Below are 20,385 nucleotides of genomic sequence, written 5' to 3' on the forward strand. Positions count from 1 at the left end.
TCAACAAACAAACAACGGAATGGATATAATAACCTCAATGTATGTAAACAATATATGTATTGGACTTGAGCTAAGATTAGTTATCAGCAAGAATGAAAGGGGATTTAAAAAGGGAGGGAGGGAAGAGGGTGGGGAGGGGAATAAAAAAATAAAAAAGAAGACACTAATTGGATTCTGTATACATACCTACTCCCCAAGATGAATGTAAACTTCATGTACTACACACATGTAAAGGAGAAAGACTGGGTAGTCCTTGAGCGGCACACTCAAGTAAGTTATCACACGTGAGAAATCACAAGATGTGTTCCAGTTAAAAGAGTATCTGTAAAAAGTTTTACTTTCTGTGTAATTTTTCATACAAGCATCTAAGGTCTTAGGTAAACAGTGAGTTGATCCTATAGGAACAAAATATGGCACGAATTTCAGAAATGAGAACACACATATATTTTTTGCATTTAGGCTTTTTAAGTCTCTATGCAATGATTATCAATACGCCAAGGACAGTAACAGTCAGATACTGGAGAAAAGGAGATATGAGAAACATCTTTTATTTCTTCTAAAGAGGTGAAAATAAGTAAGTCTTTTTATATTTCTCACTTGTAAGATTTTTAAACTGTTAAAAATGCAATCTCCTCTTTTCAAAGCACATGCCACCTTTAAAAAAAATCTTAGCAATATACATTTGCACTCGAAGAAAAACATGCAGTGCTATTGTCTTCTGACAAAATTCTGCATTAAAACTCACTCGACTTTCGGCAAATATTCCCCCTTTACTTAGGGTCTCCAACCACAAACATTCAGTGCAATTATTTACTGTTTTTATTTCCGTAGGAAACACAGGACCAAATGGCGTCTTCTGACTACAACTGTTTCCCGATGATTGAGCAACAGTCTCCCTCTGCTTTACTCGAAAGTATTCTCTTTAATTTGCTGAAGTAAGATACAACTAGAATTCAGGAAAACGTCAGGATGCAAGTGGAGGATGGAGGAGAAATACTTAAGGATTACCCTGTGCCATAAACTTAGGAAAAAAATTTACACAGAAAAACAAAATAAAACCAAAAACCCTCAGATTTTATCAACGCACCCTTTAAAAAAGTGTTTTTAGATTTCTGAAAGCAGCTTAATGTGAATCAAAAGCAGTTCCTGAGTAACTGCAGTAAACAGTCTTTAAATACATATACATGTACAAATGTACATGTATACACATACACATATGTATTTGCAACTCAGCTCATTTTGGTTCTGCCTTAATTTGCCTCCCCAGAGTTTAGCTGAAGCCCAGTCCCTCCCTTCCTTTCGGTTCCCAATGTGCAAGTACAATAGCATCAGCTCTGGGAGTGATGCGGTGCAGATGTTTCTTGTTACTCCTTGGTGGTCATCTGCATGTCTGTCAGGCCAGATTTCCAGAGTCCCTGCAGGTCACAGTTTCCACAATCTCACAAAACCTGTGAGCACTGTGGACTCCTCACGTCTTCTTCATCATGCGCCGTGACTGCCACGAGTGGAGCTTGTTGTAGGCTGTCTGCAGCATCTCTTCTATATGACTCACCAACTGGAAGACAGGGCGAGACATGTAACCACCAGGCACTGACTCGAACCTGGCCCCCACTCTGAGAAAATCATCACAGCTCCTCAGTGCTTCCCTGGTCACTCAGGCAGTGTGCAGGCCCTCTGCAAAGGTCTTACTGGACTCATTCTGCAGGGGAGAGGGGGCAAGTGGGATGTAGAGGCCGGAAATTCACCTGTTCCACCTGGGCTGTCAAGTCTACGCCATCGTTAACAGCAACGGACAATGTGACAGCTGTAACGACTGTAGGCCCGGTTTCTTCTGTCAAATGAAGGAGCTGAACTAAGGTGTTCACTGGTCTGCTAGCCAAGGCCAGGATGGCGGTGTATAATCTGTACAGAACATCTGAAAAATGCCTGCTCTCTCTCGATTCTGCCTCAGCAAGGTGGGATGCAACTCAGGAATTTTTTCCTGGCAATGTTGGGATTAAACCCAGGGCCCCATGCACACTAAAAATGTACCCTACCACTGAGCTACATCTTTAGTCCTCAGGAATCTATTTTTCAAAAGCTCCTGCACCATTTTTTGAAGCACTTCCCTGTATCTAAGGTGTTTTTCAGCTCCAGCATTTCAGGACTGCAATGTAACTCAGTAGGTTACAGAAAACCTAAGTGGTTTCAATGTTTTACACAATGTGTGATGGCACATCTTAGGCTAGGACTATGGGTATCTGAGTGGAGGATTTTGCTCTCATCACGGATGTTAAGTAAAAGTCAACAGGATCACAATGACACTTTTTTTTTTTTGGTACCGGGGATCGAACTTAGGTTCTTGCGCTTATGCACCAGGCGGCGAAACCACTGAGCTAAATCCCCGGCCTAAGGGTCTCATTATGTATTTCAGCCTGGCCTTGAACTCACTATGTGGCTCAGGTGCTTCAAAATCACTGTGATCCTCCTGCCTCAGCCTCCCCAGTGCTGGGAGTACAGGCATATGCCACCACACCCAGCAGACTGTCGAGGCAGAATGTCTTTGGAATGGTTCTTCAGATGTGGGAAGTGTTTACATGGTGGATATAAAAGCTTATGAAGTTGTTAAGTCAATTCTGGGAGCATGGAGATGGACATTAGGACACCTCAAATTCTTTTAGCAAGTCAACATCTTAGACAACATCTTAGACCTGAATACAGACTTGGGGGAAAAACTCTGGGCTCAGGGTGTAGTGAGGCTGGCTTAGTGATAAACACTTGGCTGGCACGTGTGAATCCAATCCTCAGCGACGTCTCTCTCTCCAAACTGTCTTTTATTTTTTATGTTGGGGGGTTATTATCATTATTGGGGCAAGGGGGACATTATTTAGCTCTGTCTGGAAACTATAAAAATTAATCTTTCTGCTTGATTAGTAACAGTGGCCTTGACAGTGCCAATTATTTTTACTGTGTGTTTTCAGTACTAGGGATTGAACCCAGGGCTTTCATAGGGAGTTTACACCTCTAATCCCCTCTCTCTTTTTGAGACTGGATCTCACTAAGTAGCTGACTGCTCAGGCTGGGCTTGAACTTGCCATCCTCCTGCCTCAGATTCACAAAACGCTGGAATTTCAGGCCTGTGCACCCATGCCTGGCTAGAGTGCCAAGTAAATGAACACCATAGCCTCCTGTAAGGCTGTGCATGACCTCCAAATCCTTTTCAACACTGTTCCAGGCAGTTATAATCAAATGAGAAGGCAAAGACTTGAAACATATTTGTCACCCTTAATCTGTTGTGGGAGACGCTCCAAGCTTCTTTTTTCTTTTGGTACCAGAGATCAAACTTGGGACCTTGGGCTTTCGAGGCAGGAGGTGGCACCACTGAGCTAAACCCCCAGCTTTAGCTTCTTTTGATTTTAAGTGATGAAGGTTTTTTTTTTTGGTAGCGGGAATTGAACTCAGGACCTTGTGCTTGCGAGGCAGGCAGCAGAACCACTGAGCTAAATCCCCAAAAGTGATGAAGTTTTATGTTATGAGAAAACTCACTGAGAAACAAACACTAACAACAGTTTTCAATTGTAAAACTCCCTTTCTGATTATACTGGTTACTCAAATACTGAATCTTATGTCTGTACGTGCTATTCTTCACAAGTTATCTCTGGAAGGATTTGCATTACACAAAGTCCCTTGTGTAGCTGCTTTGACTTTACTTTAAAAACAAAGCTAAGGGCTGGGGATTTAGCTCAGTGGCACTGTGCCTGCTTTGCAAGTGCAAGGACCTCAGTTTGATCTCCGATCCAAAAAAAAAAAAGCTAAAAGCTAAAAGTGACACTTCTCTCTTCCTCAACAATCTCCTATGCTGTAACCAATCAAGGAAGTCGAAGCCAGCAACTGTTCTTCAGTTTATCGCGAGCTAGTAACGAATCTACCTTTCCTTCCAGTGCTGGGTTTATGTATGCTGTTTTCTCAAATTAATAATACAAATTTTTAGCTATCAGGCCGAGGATTTAGCTCAATGGTACCATGCCTGCCTCGCAAGCCCAAGGTCATGAGTTTGATCCCTGGTACCAAAAAAAAAATTTTTTAGCTATATATGCATAGACTATAAACTATAAAGAAAAAATGGGGATGATTATTACAAATGCCTGATTACTCATGACCTAGGAGGTAGTGGCACGGACACTCAGAATATCTGTTATTGTAACACTGCACTACTTTTCCTCACTGATGAGAACAAGTATACACTCTTCTGAATGCTTGGCACCACCTTACAATAAAAAAAGAAATAGTAATAATGAGCAACAGAAAAGAACACAGTATCTACTCATTTATAGGAAAGCAAAATTAATCTCATGATTTTACTGCAAAGAAAAGGAAAATGAGATCAAAATCAGATTGCTGCCTTACATTTGTGCTTAAATACTGTCTCCGAATTTTTTCTTGGAATGGGTAAAGCTTTGTAACTTGGAATCGTTCCAAATTACTTTTCATTTTCACTACCTAAAAAAGATGAGAAACAATGAATTACAGAGATATCAAAGAACCTGTAGGGACCAAAAAATAAATATTACCACCTTCTCTCTCTCTCTCTCTCTATATATATATATTTTTGGTACCAGGGATCAAACTTGGGTCCTTGTGCTTGCAAGGCAAGCGATGGAACCACTGAGCTAAATCCCTGGCCCACTACCTTCTATATGATAGTTCACTTCTTAAAAAAAAAAAAAATTTTCTCCATTAAGTTTATTGGTGTATTTTGGGTATACAATAGTTACATTCATCACTGGGATCTTGTACCTTTATATGATGTATCCTGGTTCTTATTTTTTCCCCATTTCCCTGTCCTCCCTTCACCCCCTCTTCCCTATTTACAAAGACTTTTTCATTTTTTCCTTTTGTCATATTTTTTCTTTTCCCTTCTTTCCTTTCCCCTACCCCTCCCACTTCCCCTAGACCTTTAGACCTTTTCTTCCTATTTCACTCACATTATGAATTACACATTTTGATCCCTAGTTTCAGTTTCTCACCCCAGAGAAGCTATTTGGTACTTACACACGTGCGTCCCGTTTATGTCACTTAAGAGTGTGGCCTCAGTGTGCCTTCACTTAGCTACAAATGTCTGAGACCCTGACTTCTGTGTCCCAACTCACAGTGCACCACTTCCTGAAAGCTAGGGCTGCTCCCGGGATTACTGGCTCCCCCACTGAATCCCACCTGAGCACCCACAAAAAGAGTGCAAAGCAAAAAAAAAAAAAAAAAAAATCCTAAATAAAAGGATCTTTTATTTTATTCCCTTTTTTTTTTTTTGGTACCGGGGATGGAACTCGGGTCCTTGCGCTTGCGCAGCAGGCGGCGAAACCACTGAGCTAAATCCCTGGCCCAGGACCTTTTATTTTAAATGCAGTGCCGTAAGTCATCAAACTAATCTACAATAGGTAACTGCCTCTTAAATATTGTGTCTCATGAAGTTTAATGAGAATCAACCATTTTTTAAATTATCTATGTAGTTTGTTTTTGGTACTGTGGATCAAACTCGGGACCTTGCGCTTGCGCGGCAGGCACCAGGAACCACTGAGCTAAATCCCGGCTAAATTATCTATTTAGAAAATAGAAAAAAATTGTCTCAAGTCTTCTAAGTAAGAAAATCACAATTTCCTGATCAGATTAAAATCATTCCATCAGTAAAGGGGACTAAAAAGAAGCATAAATATGACTAGAAATGTCCATTTCCTGGCTTTGGCCTTCTGTATAAACCCCAGTCTTTAGAATTCAAATCATTTTCTAGTTTCCCTCCGTGAGTGATGAATTTCCTACAGCAGCTTAGAAAGGACCTTGCTATCTCCACCTAGGCAGGGGCAATGCGGGCTTCTCCTGCCCAGCACATTCTTTCTAAAGCTCCCATGGTACTGTGTTGCCCGTCAAGGTACTGGCCCATCCAGGGACCGCTAACCTTCTAGATGCCACTGCTGTTGAGGAGCCATCGCAGATCGCCATAGCAACAGAGTCCTTCTGGCCCAGGGGATCCACCACTTTCAGGAACTGTCCAACTGACACCTGGTATAGCTGGTTATTTTTCCCCAAGGTCCACTGCTGCGAACCACCTGACCCGTGGCACTTCATGAGGCACAGTGGGTCTGATGAGCGAGTTTCTGACATGTCTAGACAAAGGAGGTTATTTAAAACCAATTCATGTTCTTCGTTATAAATCCAGACCTGAGCTAGCTGGGTCTGTCTCCGTAGTCGCAGGCCTTGAGCACCAGGAGGCCTTCCTTCTGGCTCGGGCGGCCCTGGGTCACCAGACATTTGTTGGTCTGAAAGAGATAGAGCCGTCCGTGCTGCAGGACTCTGGGGCACTTGGGCCCTCTGTTGACAAAGAGAGGCTGCTGGGCTTTGGCACTGGGCCCCAGGATCTCGATTTCTGGGTAAATGTTATCCAGATACCATTTGAATGACTGGGAGCCCAACTTCTTCCTCAATTCAACATGTTCACTGACGTTTCCATAGCTTTTGGTCTTGAGATCAGCTCTTTGTATTCATCCAGCCAGACGTGCGGCAGCCACAGCAAGTTGTGTGTCACGGTGTCCTGGCCTTCAAGAGAGCCATATGGTTGCCTCTTCCGGAAGATGTGTCCTACTCTTGAGCAAGGGATGATAAAGTTTCCTGCCACACATCCAGATCCAAAATGATATTTCCAGATTTTCTCCTCCCCAGATATCCATACCACTGTCATGCTCACCAAGTTCACTGAAATACTGTCTGTTCATGGCAAACAGTCCTCCAGCCATTGTAGGGGACTTTATTGGTGCAGTGGCACTGTCTGCTCCTCCCAGCTAAGAAAGCGGAAAAAGATCCCACTTGAAGTGCAGCTCCCAGTTGAAGCCGCCCTGGACGACAGGCGATGAGCTGTAGGCCAGTGTGTTGGCACTGATGATGTTGATCACTGGGTACACCACTGTGTGTGGGTCCCTGTGGATGGCGGCCAGCAAGGGCTGCAGCCACATCACATTCACCTCGCAGTGGCTGTCCAGGAACACAAGGACTTCTCCTGTAGCACGGGCTGCTCCGATCATTCTTCCACAAATCAACCCCTCTCGCCTTGGATTTCTTGGATTTACTTTAATTTTTGCAAGGAGATATTTTTGAACATACTCATCTAGTTCTCCTTTTAAATCATCAAAGTCACTGTCGTCATCCATGAGTATATTTCATGAAGCAGGTAGGTGGGGGTTTGGTCTAGCACACTGTGCACTGTCTGGAGCAAGGCAGAGAAGCCTTCGTTGTAGAAACAAATAACAACACTAGCTACTGGCAGGTCAGCTGGGTAAGACTTCTCTTTACATGCTGCATTCCTTGTGCTGCGGACGTCTCTGTGGTAGCCCGGGCGATTACTAATGAGCAGATTAAAGCCATGCTTCTGATAGCTCAAATCTCTCAACTCCTGATCACGTTCATTGAAAATCATACCCAATTCAGAAGAGAATTTCAGGTGGCCTTTTTCTGGATCTTCAATTTGATTATCTATCATATCACCAATTTTGTTTGCTTTAAACTATGGATCTAATATTCTACTTGGACCTCAAGTAAAACAATAGAATTTTTTGGGAAATGGTCCATGGGGCCCAGACCCCTTGATAGGCACATTCTTTTTTTTTTTTTTTTTTTTTTTGGTACCAGGGATCGAACTCCGGTCCTTGCGCTTGCGCAGCAGGTGGCAAAAACACTGAGCTAAATCCCCGGCCCCATAATGTAAATTTCTAAATGCCGAATTTCTATGTCCTTTGACATAGTGGAAAAAAGGACTTTTACTAACTCGGCCAACACTGAATTTTTCTGTTCTTATTCTTTTGCAAATTAACAGGTGAAAAATATTCTTTCACTGAAGATTTAGTTTATTTCAGTACTAGTGAGTTTGAAAATTTCCTCTTAAGTTTACTGGTCACTTATATTCATTATTTTTTTGCGGGGGGATACCAGGGATTGAACTCAGGACCTTGCGCTTGCAAGGCAGCTGCAGTGCTGCTGAGCTAAATCCTGGCCCTAATTCCTGTGTGTGTTTTTGTTTTTTGTTTTTTTGGTACCAGGAATGGAACCTGGGACCTTGTGCTTGCAAGGCAGGTGGCCAGAACCACTGAGCTAAATCCCTGGCCCCCTTTGTGTGTGTTTTGATGGAAGGTCTTAATCCAGACTGGCCTTGTAGTGCATGCTGGCTTCCAACTTGTAATCTTCCTGCCTCAGCTTGAGTACTGGATTACAGATGGGCCACCACATCTGGTAGCTTTTTTGGGTGGTACTTAGGATTGAACCCAATGCCTTTTTACTGAGCTATGTCCCCAGTCCTTTTTTGAGACAGTCTCAGTAAATTGCTAAGTTGCCCTGAGTGGACTTGAACTTGTGACCCTCCAGTCTCAGCCTCCCATGGAGGTGGAATTAGAAGTGTGCACTACTCTGCCCAGTAGAAGCATTTATTCTTTTTTTGGGGGGGGTGTGTTTGAGACAGGGTCTTGCTACAAAGTTCAGGTTGACCTTGAACTCACAGTAATCCTCCTGCCTCATCCTCCCCAGTGCTGGGATTACAAGTGTGTGCCACCATGCCTGGTTATTCTTTAATCAGTTCCCTAGGAGATCTTCTGTTTTTTTCTCTGGTACTTGGGACTGAACTCAGGACCTTGTGTATGTTAGACATGCACTTTATTACTAAGCTACATCCATAGACGCTTTAAAATTCTTTGAGACAGAGTTTTGTTAAATTGCTCATGCTAGCCTTCAACTTATGATCCTCCTGCCTCAGCCTCCGAGGTAGGTGGAATTATAAGTGTGTGTCACAGTGACTGGCTCTATGTAGTATTTTTAGTGAGGCTTTTTCTCTTTTTGTGCTTTTTGGGGGTATAGAGTACTGAACTCAGGGCTGTGCACATGTGCTGTGTACATGCTGTCACTAAACTATACCACTACCCTGTATCTTTTTTTTTTGAGACAGAGTCTTGCTTTGTAGGTCAAGCTGGCCTCAAACTTGTGTGATCATCATCCTACCTCAGCCTCCAAGTGCTGGGATTACAGGTGTGGACCACCATATCTGGGTCTCTATCTTTTTCTTTTTTCTTTTGTATCTTTTTCTTAATAACTGTTTTAAAGAGAAATCAATGTTATAAGTATATTTCTAGTTCTCAACTCTGATTTGCTCTAAAGGTTTTAGTGTTAAACAGTTATTATTGGGGCTGGAGGTATACTTCAGGAGTAGAGTGCTTATCTATGCCCTGAGTTCAGTGTGAAGCACTAAAAGAAGAGAGCAATAAATAGCTAGTGCTGTTTATTGCCAGTCTTCATTTTGGGCTTCATTAATAAATGTATCAAATCAATCATTCCTTAAAATTTTTATTAAAATTTTATTTAAAAAAATATTTTATTCTATTTTATTTTTTGAGACAGGGCCTCACTATGTGTTGCCCAGGCTGGCCTCCAATTTGTGGCAATCTTCCTGCTTCAGCCTCCCAAATGCTGGGATTACAGGTATGCACCACCATACCTGGGGAAAATAATAAATTTATATATGTGATTTTTTTTTCATGTGATTTGTACTGAGTTTCTGTTTATTTTATTGTGGCTTGAGGTAGGTTTGCATGATTATTAAGTTATGGAACTGGTCTGGGTCTCAGTTTCTTAGCCTATGAAATGAGTATAATCAAAATACTCTCCATAAAGACACAGAGGCTTAACTGAAATAATGTATGCAAAATGGTTACACCAATGTCTGGCATATGATAAATGCTCAATTATATTTTCCTATTTAAAAACAACACCTAAGTGACTACTACAGTAACTAGCTATGCTGGAATTAAATGGTTCCCACCTTTTCTTCTAGGAATGGTGTATTGACAGGAAAGCAGGACCAGAAATGCCGAAGAAGTTCTCCAACAGCCACATACAAGTGTTTTAATTCAGACTGAATATCACTTGGCACCATCTCTGCAAAAAAAGGAAGAGGCCATGGGATAAGCTATTTTCCCACATCTATAGTCTGAAAAAAGACTGCTCAAGGTACTGCACTGCATGCTTAGCACGCACGAGACCCTGGGTTCAACTCTTAGCACTACACACACAAAATGACTGCTCAGCGAAGACCCCAGAACTACCCCAAAACTAAAGCCAATACAACTTTGGGACTCGAAGGTGGCCCTGCACTTACGGTTTATGGCTTGCTGTGTCCCTCCCTGCATAAGTGCTCCTCCAGGTGACAGTGCTGCGATAGTACTACTAGCAGCACTACTTGAGAGAACCTGAAAGAAGAGACACAGAAACTGATTTCCCTGTTGCCATCTTTCCAATTGTTTTATAGCAAAAAGTAAAGCATTAAAAAAAAAAAAGTAAAGCATTTATTCCTGTATACAAGTACCATTTAGAGCAACCAAAGTGAACTGCTCTCCTTGAGGCAAGAAATGATCTGAGTAGAAAGAGAAAAATCTACCTTCCAGAGACACAGTATGCCCTCTTATCAGCAGTTCTGCTTTGCAGTTTTAGCTATCTGTAGTCAACTATGGTCTGAAAATGTTCAATGGTAAATTCTAGACAAATCAGCCCATAACTGAGCCCAGATGAGTAGGTTGATGAAATGTTACATGACTGCGTCCTGGCTAGAACATGAATCATTCCTTTGTCCAGCACCACCATGCTGTATATACATCCACCTTATAGTCACTCAACAGTCATCTCAGCTACCAGATCTACTGGTCGGTATTGCAGTGCTGGTGTACAACTTTTGTTTTACTTAATAGTGGCCCCTAATGGGGGCCTGGGATGTAGCTCAGTGATGCCATGCCTGCCTTGCAAGCACAAGGTCCTGAGTTCGATTCCTGGTACCGAAGGGGGAAAAAAAAAAGCATCCCTTAAATGTGAGAACACTGATGCTAGAAATTCAGGTATGCCCAAGAGAAGCCACAAATTGCTTTCTTTAAGTGAAAGCTCTGGACTTAGGCAAAGAAAAAAATGCTGAGGTTACTAAGATCTATAGTAGAAAGGAATCATCTGTGTGTGAAGTTGCAAAAAAGTCAAAAAAAATTCATGGCTAGTTTTGCTGTTGTACCTCAAACTGCTAATGTTATGGCCACAGTACCTGGTAAGTTCTTAGTTAAGACAAAAAATGTATTAAATTATAGGGTTTGCTTTGCAGCACCTTGAAAGGTATCCCCTATGGATAACAGGGTGGGGGTGCGGGGGGGGAAGAGGAAGCTACTGTAACAGGCAAGTCCATAGTAAACTCAAAACTCACTAGCTTTTTGGCTTGTTAAGACCTTGCCGAAGCACCAACTCAACAACTGAAAGAAAAACTGAGTTCAAGGGAAGCAAACAGGTAAAACATATTAATGGGGCTAGGAATGTAGCTCACAGGCAGAGCTTGTGCTTAGCATGTGGTGAGGGCCTGGGTTTAATCACAGGCAATGTGAAACAGAACACCACAAACCCCTCATTATGTTGACATGTATCCTTGATAGGAACTGGGGAAAAAAAAAAAAATCAACAGAATAGAAATGTGTTGTCTTTTATTTTTTATGGTGTTGGGGACTGAATCGAGGAGTTTGCATATGCTAGCCAAGTGCTCTACCAATGAGCTAAGGCTCCAGCCCCTTATCTTTAATTTTTTTGGGGGGTACCGGGGATCAAACTCGGGATCTTGCACTTGTGAGGCAGGCAGCGGAATCACTGAGCTAAATCCCCCCCATCTTTAATTTTTAAGGAAATGAACAAACATAACCAAAAGGGGAAAATATATTCCCACAGTGTCAGAATCAATACTTATGGACATAGTTTATCTACTCCATGAGTGCCTAACAAGTGCCATGAATGCCGTAAGTGCGGTTATGGGAGGGATAAATCATTAGTGGAACAGTTGTGAGACACTACATCTATTTTCAAATGAAGAGTTTATGATAGAAATCTATGTATGTATGGATCTGATTTAAAAATATAAGATATGAAGTTGGTCTAGTATGCAGAAAAGGCGTTTGGACTATGACTATGGAAATGGAGGGAGGCAATGAAAGGCTTTTAAACTGCAAAGTGATGAGATCAAATACATGTTTTTAGCAACAATCTGCATTGTCATTGTGGAAAGCTTATCCGGTTTGCCTAAACTAAGCTGATGGAATCAAGAAATATTCAAAGAAGTGACTGAATTTGCTGAATAACTGAAACGTGAAGGGTGAGAAAAACGAAGAGATAGTGAGCTCCGTCTTACATAGTGAGTTTTAGCCTATGCAGAGCATCCAGGGTAATGCCCTTAATTAGTTTGGCAATTGGAGATACTTTCCCAGTAGAACTGAGCATTCTGAAGTGAAACACTTGGAATCAAATTCATTATTATTTTTCATTACATTTAGATAGATGCTTCTTGAATATGCAAAACACCTTTTCTCCCTACATCTTGATTTAAAAAAAATTTATTTAGCAGATATACTGTCTTTAAACCCAATTAAAATATTAGTTGGACAGTTCAATCTGGTTGTGCTCATAAATTGGGGAAGGAACTATACAGTATAGGAATTCTGGTCTTTAAACAGAAGTTACCTACCTGAGTTAACTTGGGTGTATAAGCTTCCATTTCTTGTTTAATACTTTGAAAAGAATTAATAATGTCCTGACTTGTTGCATATTGTACTGACTGGATTGGAGTTGGACCATGGTAATACCTGAAAGCACAGGACAAGTAAACAACCACAGGTGGTAAAGGCACTCAGTATCTGTCTTTCCAACCTTTCAGTGGTCAATACATTTCTTCTCAAACCAAAAAAAAAAAAGATACCACAGCTATTTCAATAAAATAATTCTCGTAAGAGAAGCAAGAAACAATACAATGATGCAAAATTAGTATTTTTTGGCTTTGCTCATTTAAGATGCTTTTCTGAGATGTATAAAAGTAAAATTTTTTTGTTTTTTAGTTTTTTTGGAGACAGGGTCTTGCTATGTAGCCCAGGCATGGCCTTGGCCACGGCAATCCTCCTGCCTCAGCCTCCTGAGCACTGGGATTACAGGCATGTGCCACCAAACCTAAAAGTAAATTTTTTTGTTTGTTTGTTTTTGTTACCAGGGATCGAACTTGCGCTTGCAAGGCAGGCAGCATAACCACTGAGCTAAATCCCCAGCCCCAAAGTAAATTTTTTTTAAGAGAAAGGGATATTGTACTTTCATGGTGATAAACTGACTAAAAAAAATGAATGCTATAGTTGCAGAATATATTCTGCAGTGACTCGTTACATAACTATTTTGCTTCCAATTTATTTGCCACTCGGGCTGGGGATTTAGCTCAGTGGTTCTGCCGCCTGCCTTGCAAGTGTAAGGACCAAGTTCGATCCCCGGTACCAAAACAAAAAACAAAAACAAAAACAAAAAAATTTATTTACTACTGACCAAACTTACCTATCTGACTTCTTGAGGTTTAGTGCAATCGTTTTTATGGAATTATTTTTTCCCAAGTCTTCATATTCAATGGACTCTTGTAACTTTGCCTATAATTATAAACAGTATTTTTTGTCAGTAACTTTTTTTACAAGTTAATGAACATGTCTGAAAAAGTAAAACCATATAGTGGTTTGGTAAAAAATGGAAATTTCCCCACTATGAGCTTTACTTCCTAGAGATGACTGCTCCATAAATAAATGGTTGAACCTATTTTCTCATCAACACTTAGGCGTAAAGTACCTATTTTCTGATCATTTGATTACTAAATTCTTAATTTTTGCCAATATGGTGCCTAAAAATTTGTATATTATATAGCTAGGCATGGTGGTGCTATGCATTTCATCTGTAGCTACCCAGTGTAGAATCAGAACATTCAGGTTATCAAATATATCTCAAAACTGTCAATTTGAACACAACATTTAAACTGTCCCTATTTCAACAGTGTTTTACCTAGACCTGACCTCGTATTTTTACTACTTTGTCAATTTAATACCCTTCAGCCAACTTCAAGGCATACTGATCTGTCTTTATGCCTTTCTCTCCTTTTTTCCTGCACTGCTGGGGACTAAACCCAGGGTATTGCACTTACTAGGTTATAAGCTCCACCACTGTGCTACACATTCCACCCCAGCTATTAATTTCAATCTTACACAGCAGTCAACCACTGACTTGAGGGAATATTTATGGCCAGTGCTTATTATTGTGTATTAGGAAAATCAAGGGAAACACAGTTCTTTTCAGAAAGTTGCCCAGGCTGGGCTTGAACTTGTGATTCTGTCTTAGCTTCTCAGAGTGCTGGGATTATAGGCATAAGCCACCTTACCCAGCTATTTGTTTTTTTGAGACAGGATCTCATTATGTTGCTACGGCTGGCCTCAACTTCATGATTTTTCTGCCTCAGCCTCTTGAATAGCTGGGATTACAAACGTGGGTCACTATGCTAGGCTGTTCCTCAACTTTAAATGAGGTTACATCCTGATAAAACCACTGAAAGCTGAAAATATCATGAGCTGAACATGCACTTATTTAATAAATACATAACTCCTAATAAATCCATGGTAAAACTAAAGTTTTAAACTGGGGACCATTTTGTCACTCTTATTTCATAAATTCAATTTTTTGGAGCTGGGGATTGAATCCAGAGCTTCATGTAGACTAGCCAAATGCTCTGCCAGTGAGCTGCACCCCAGGCCAATTAATCATTTCAAGCAATGAGTGGGGCTGGGGATTTAGTTCAGTGGTTCTGGTGCCTGCCTCGCAAACATAAGGTCCCGAGTTCAATCCCTGGTACCAAAAAAAAAAAAAAGTCAAGTAATGAGTAGCTGCATCAATCTCCACTGTATGTATGGATACATCACAGATACTAGGATGTTTGCTACTGTTGCTTTTCATACTATAATGAACATTTGTATTTAAATCTTTGCACACACTTTTGTTTCTTAAAGCAAATGAGGTAGGCTTCTGTCAGAAGTGGAATTAAGCCAAGGACTTAGCTCAGTGGTGCTATGCCTGCCTGACAAGTGCAAGGTCCTGAGTCTGAGTTCCAGTACCAAAAAAAAAGAAGTGGAATTAAGCACATAAATCCTGAGCTAGGTCTTGCAAGCTGCCCAGGGTAGCCTCAAATATGCAGTCACTCTGCCTCAGCCTTCTGAGTAGCTGGGATTACAAGTGTGTACTATCATGCCCAGCTCATAATTTATTTTTATATTTTGGGAGGAAGGGTCTTAACAATTAAGAGGGGTTTGAGGGCCAGGGATTTAGCTCAGTGGCTCCGACACCTGCCTCACAAGCGCAAGGTCCCGAGTTCAATCCCTAGCACAAGAAAAAAAAAAAAAAAAGGGGCCCGGGGATTTAGCTCAGTGGTTTTGCCACCTGCTGCGCAAGCACAAGGACCCAAGTTCGATCCCCGGTACCAAAAAAAAAAAAAAAAGAGTAAAAAAAAAATAGAGGGGTTAGAATATCTTAGCAAATTTGCAGAAATATGCAAGTAGCCCCTGATAGTCCCACACAATTTTAAAAAATATTTAATGAGAAGATACATCTGAAACACTATGTTTAACAGGAAGGCAAATTCATTTTCTTTTTTTTTTGGTACCAGGGATTGAACTCGGATCCTTGCGCTTGCAAGGCAGGCGACGGAACCATTAGGCTAAATCCCCAGCCTCATTTTCTTTTTAAATCATATACATGAAACTTTTCTTTTTTGCAGTACTGGAAATCGAACTCAGGACCTTGCATTTGGTGAGGCAGGTGTGGTGACACTGAGCTAAATCCCTGGCCCTTGTATTACTTTTATCACCTTTGTCAAGTACTCTTTCCCAGAAAACAAAGCTATACACAAAAAATAATTTGTGAGTATATACATGAAGGGAAAAGAAACAATGAATAAAAACAGTTAACAGATTTAAGTCCATGCAAACTTGGCTAAGCCAAAGCTGAGGAGCTTTGTAATGCTCCACATTTGCAGCCAAATACTCCCACTAAGCAATATAAAGTACTCATGGGTATCTTATATCTGGAAAACCCAAGCCCTAAAGGATCCATACCCTTTTGACTGCTGGCTGAAAGCAGTCTGCATCTCCAGAACTTCCGTCCATTCGGCTGGACTCACCATTTGGTTCATTTTGTGCTTCTCTTGAAATAAAGGGGAGAAAAATTAATGTTAAAAACCACAAGCAGGCCACACCATCTAACTCTACCTGGACAGCTGAGGAGCCAGTGATGGCACCTTTGTATGTATACTTAACTGTTTCCTGAGACCTGCTGCCAGGACCATGGCACTATGATGGTTAAACCTCTTGATGATGGCAGCGTTACTATTCTCCTTGATGGGTTTAGAATTGGAAGTAGAGGGCACAGAGGAAATGCCATAGCCCTATGAGAAAAAATTTGGTAGATTAAAAATCAAAGTAAGGCTCTAATTTTCTTAGTATATGCGCTGCTGAAGTGAGCACATTTCTTATCTACTACAAAACACAATTAGTTGAAAAAAATGTGCTGGATTATAGGACTTTATTGATTTTTATGAACATTCCTAAATTTTACAGGTAAAGATTTTTAAAAAATGTTATACATATAAAAATAAAGAATTATCACTGCCAGGCACAGTGGTGCATTCCTGTAATCCCAGCACCCAGGCTGAGGCAGGAGGATCTCAAGCTTACGTCCAGCCTGGGTAATTTAATGACATTTAGTTAAGACCCGGTCTCAAAATAAAAAATAAAAAAGGGCTGGGGATGTAGCTCAGGGTTAAGACCCTGGGTTCAGTATCCGTATCAAAATGCCCACCCCCCCAAACCCCACAACTACTAGGCAAATGCTATTTCTGAGCTATATTCCTAGCCCTCTATATTTCCCTTTTAAAGAGCAATTTCTGATCTAGTCACCAAAACCCTAAATGAACAGAATACAGTGGGGGAAAACAGCATAGACTGTGGAGGTAAGATTTCAAATTCCAGCTTTATTACTTTTTCAAACTTTTAGTCAAGGCAGGACAATCAACTTTTTCAAGCTCTAGAAAATGTGATATTGGGAGAATTAAAAAAATGAAAACAAAACAGGGTGTTGCTATGCAGGCTGGCCTTGAACTATATAGCCTAGATTGGTCTCAAACTTGTAGCGATCTTCCTAACCCAGCCTCCTGAGTGCTGGGATTACAGGTATGCACCACCACACCCCGCTTTAAATAATATTTTTAAGCAAAGGTTGGGTGTACCCTATGTGCTACATCTTGATGACAAATTAGACATTTGTTCTAATGTGGCTTCCTCAGAGACCTCCCCAACCACTCACTCTAAAGTAGTTCCCCCCATGAAATCTGGTCATGCCATCATGTTACCCCATTTTGTCACTTTCCAGAAACAATCATGGTTTTATGTCATTTTACTTTAAAACTGCCAGTCAATCTCCAATCTGTAGTGTAAATTCCATAAGGCTGACCTTGTTCTTATATACTGTCCTATTCACAGCATATCACATGCGTAAAGGATTTAATTATTTGATCAACTGAGAACCTCATGCCATAGGAGCCTTAGTATTAGTTGGGAATAGTGGCTGTGAGCCAGTACAGGCAGGCAAGAGTTAGACGGGCTGTGAGGGAGAAAGTGGTCAATCCTACTAAAGGGGAGGAGGTTCAAAAAAGCTTCAATGAGCACTATGAGATAAACAGGTGTTTGTCAGGCTGACATGGGCAAGAATAACACCAGGGAAAGGACAACTGTTTAAACAAAAGCATAAAAGCAATGTGATAATACGGTCTTGAGTTGATATGTGGAATGAAAGGTGGGGCAGGGACTGGTGAGCCAAGACTAAAGAGGGAAAAAAACCCCACTCATGCAGCAAGTGCAAAGCCCTAATCCCAACATTCTCCTTCCCCACAAAGGTAAAAGATCATGAAAGGACTCGTACCAGTCATTTATTTATCAAATAATTACTGAGTGCTTTGTATATACCATGTGCTGGAGGCAGAACTGCAAACAAGAATGAAGCCCTATGGAATTTACAACACTGAGAGGCCACTGACCAGCAGTTTTTGAGTAAAACAAGGCACAAATAAGGTCCCTCCCTCCACCCTGGAACTTCGGTACTGGGGATCGAATTCAGGACCCTGCAATTACTTGGCAGGTGCAGTACCACAAACAATATTTTTGTTGGGTGTGTGTGCCATCATGTCTGGCTAAAACAAGATTTTTGTTTTCCCTTTGAGATAGGGTCTTGCCAGTAGTCAGGCTGGCCTCGAAATCCTGAGTGCTGGGATTACGGGCGTGTGCCCTCAGCCTGGCAAACAAGATCTTTTCCGAAAGTTATGAATGTTATGAAGAAAAGAGAGAGGCTAATAAGATGGAGTGACCGGATCTGGGGCCAGCTACTTTCTTTCTCCCCTTCCCTTTCTCCCCTCCCCTCCTTTTTTTTTTTCTTTCTTTCTTTTTTGGTACCGGAGATCGAACTCTGATCCTTGTGCTTGTGAGACAGGTGGAGGAACCACTGAGCTAAATCCCAAGCCCTGGGGGAAGCTACTTTAGATGAGGTGGTCAGGGATGGTCTCTCTGAAGAAGTGACATTAAAACAGAAGTCTACGGATGAGTAGAAGCTAGTCAGGGAAGAGCAAATGTAAAGACATGGAAAAACTCCACATGGAACTGAAAGGAGCTCATTATATCTGAAGCTTGAGTAGGAGGAGGAAGAGGCCAAAATGAAAGTAGAAGCAGGTAGGGGCTAAAGTGAGCAGAACCTTATAGCCACGTTTTGATCTTATTCCAAGTTCTACGAGAAGCCTCTGAAGAGTTTCACATAGGGGAGCATTATGATCTGATTTAAAGACTTACTGCTGGGGGTGAACAAACTCTAGGAGATGCAAGTGCGAAAGGAAAGATCAGTAACGAGGCAATGCAAGCAATCAAGCAACTTACAAGTGAGAGGGTGCAAGTTTCTGAGGAGATAAGAGATGTAAGCAGATCAGAGATGTATGGCAGAGGACTTGCTGAGGAACTGGTCATGAACAAAGGGGAAAAACCAGGAAAGTTCCCTGGTTTTCAGCTTGAGCAAATTTTAGTGCTTTTTATAGAGATATGGAAGAGCCAGAATAGAAATGTTTAGGAGGATGGGAACCAAAATATCTTAAACTGTCTGGGGATGTAGCTCAGTGGCTAGTTCAATCCCTGGTACCAAAATATCTTAAGCTGAGATATATATGAAACATCCAATTGGATGTATCAGGTAGGCAGTTAAAGATGTAGGATTGTAGAGCTGTGGAATTAGATAGACAGGGCTATTTGAGACCCATCATCAGATAACTAGTATTTGAAAGTAATAAAAAAGAATGTATTCAGGAGGCTCGAGCTCATATCCTATGACAGTTAAAATAGAGGTTCATAGTAAAAGAGAGTGAAAGTCATCAAAGAAAAAATGGAGTCAAGACTGGTTATATAAATGTTGATAGCCATACCAATGGAATACTATGCAGTGTGGATATGTATGAGTGTGTATTTAATAGTAATAGGGACTGAATTCAAGGTCTTTGCACTGACCTACATTCTCAGCCCTTTTTCTTTTGTTTTTTGTTTTTGTTTTTTGTACTGGGGATTGAACTCGGGACCTTGCTGCTTGAGAGGCAGGTGTGCCAGAACCACTGAGCTAAATCCCCAGCCCAGCCCTTTTTCTTTTGAGACAGAGTCTTACCAAGTTGTCCAGGTGAGACCTGAACTTGTGATCCTCCTGGTTCAGCCTCCCAAGTGTTGGGATTTCATGTGTGCACCACACACACCCAGCTCCACCCAGGTATTTAAAAATATAGATGGGTAATAATACCCTCTTACTGAGCACTTCTTTTTTTTTTTTTGAGACAAGGTCTTGCTATAAAATTCAGGCTGGCCTTGAACTCACAGCCATTCTACTGCTTCAGCCCTCCAAGTGCTGGGATTTCAGACTACCATGCCTGGCTGCTAACGGAGCACATCTATGTCCCAGTCTCTTTTTAACTTTTTGGGGGTCCTGGGGATTGAACCCAGGGCCTCACATATGGTTAACCACATGCTGTACCACTGACTATGCCCCTAGTCTTCTCTTCGAACTTTCACAGAAATTACATAAGGCCAATACTGTTAGTTTCATTTTACAAAAAAGCAAAAAACAAAAACTGTTTAGAAAGGTTAAAAAAACATCCTCAGGCTGGGGATTTAGCTCAGTGGAGCCTCTACCTGCCTCACAAGCACAAGGTCCAGGGTTTGATCCCCAGTACCAAAAACAAAACAAAACAAAAAAACCCAAAAAAAAAGGGAGCTTGAAAAAAAAGTCATGTCAGTATCTAAGTGAGGTAGTTTGACATTGTCAGGTAATTTGAATACTGATAACAAGCAAAGTGAAAGTTATGAAGTGTATGCCCAACATGCTATGATTTTTACTAGAAAAAAAAAAGCACTAATTTTTCCATCATATTAAACTTTAAGCTTTGTTAAGTAA

At 41.1% G+C, this 20,385-nt stretch overlaps 1 protein-coding gene and 1 pseudogene across 6 annotated transcripts in view; both read right to left on the reverse strand.

Annotated features, from left to right (window-relative positions):
- Positions 1 to 319: 319 nt before the first annotated feature.
- The window catches only part of Gtf2h1 (general transcription factor IIH subunit 1), a 39,851-nt gene continuing 19,785 nt past the window's right edge, over positions 320 to 20,385 (reverse strand). For 3 of the 6 annotated variants that reach the window (XM_004851525.3, XM_004851526.3, XM_013074632.3), the window contains 8 exons: positions 16,176 to 16,303; positions 15,975 to 16,062; positions 13,387 to 13,475; positions 12,542 to 12,659; positions 10,163 to 10,253; positions 9,827 to 9,942; positions 4,387 to 4,479; positions 320 to 1,555 (listed from right to left, as the gene is read on the reverse strand). In XM_004851525.3, coding sequence (XP_004851582.1) covers positions 1,469 to 1,555; positions 4,387 to 4,479; positions 9,827 to 9,942; positions 10,163 to 10,253; positions 12,542 to 12,659; positions 13,387 to 13,475; positions 15,975 to 16,062; positions 16,176 to 16,303 — 810 coding nt within the window. In that variant the 3' untranslated portion in view covers positions 320 to 1,468. Of the gene's footprint in view, positions 1,556 to 4,386; positions 4,480 to 9,382; positions 9,503 to 9,826; positions 9,943 to 10,162; positions 10,254 to 12,541; positions 12,660 to 13,386; positions 13,476 to 15,974; positions 16,063 to 16,175; positions 16,304 to 20,385 lie in introns of those variants that run through there. The other 3 variants (XM_087211571.1, XM_021263901.2, XM_087211570.1) reach the window with 2 other exon arrangements.
- Positions 5,925 to 7,504, reverse strand: LOC106009943 (polypeptide N-acetylgalactosaminyltransferase 11 pseudogene; annotated as a pseudogene).

The sequence above is a fragment of the Heterocephalus glaber genome, unplaced genomic scaffold, assembly GCF_053883595.1.
Source record: "Heterocephalus glaber isolate CG9 unplaced genomic scaffold, H.glaber_assembly_v1.0 deba00001428, whole genome shotgun sequence".
NCBI lineage: Eukaryota > Metazoa > Chordata > Mammalia > Rodentia > Bathyergidae > Heterocephalus > Heterocephalus glaber.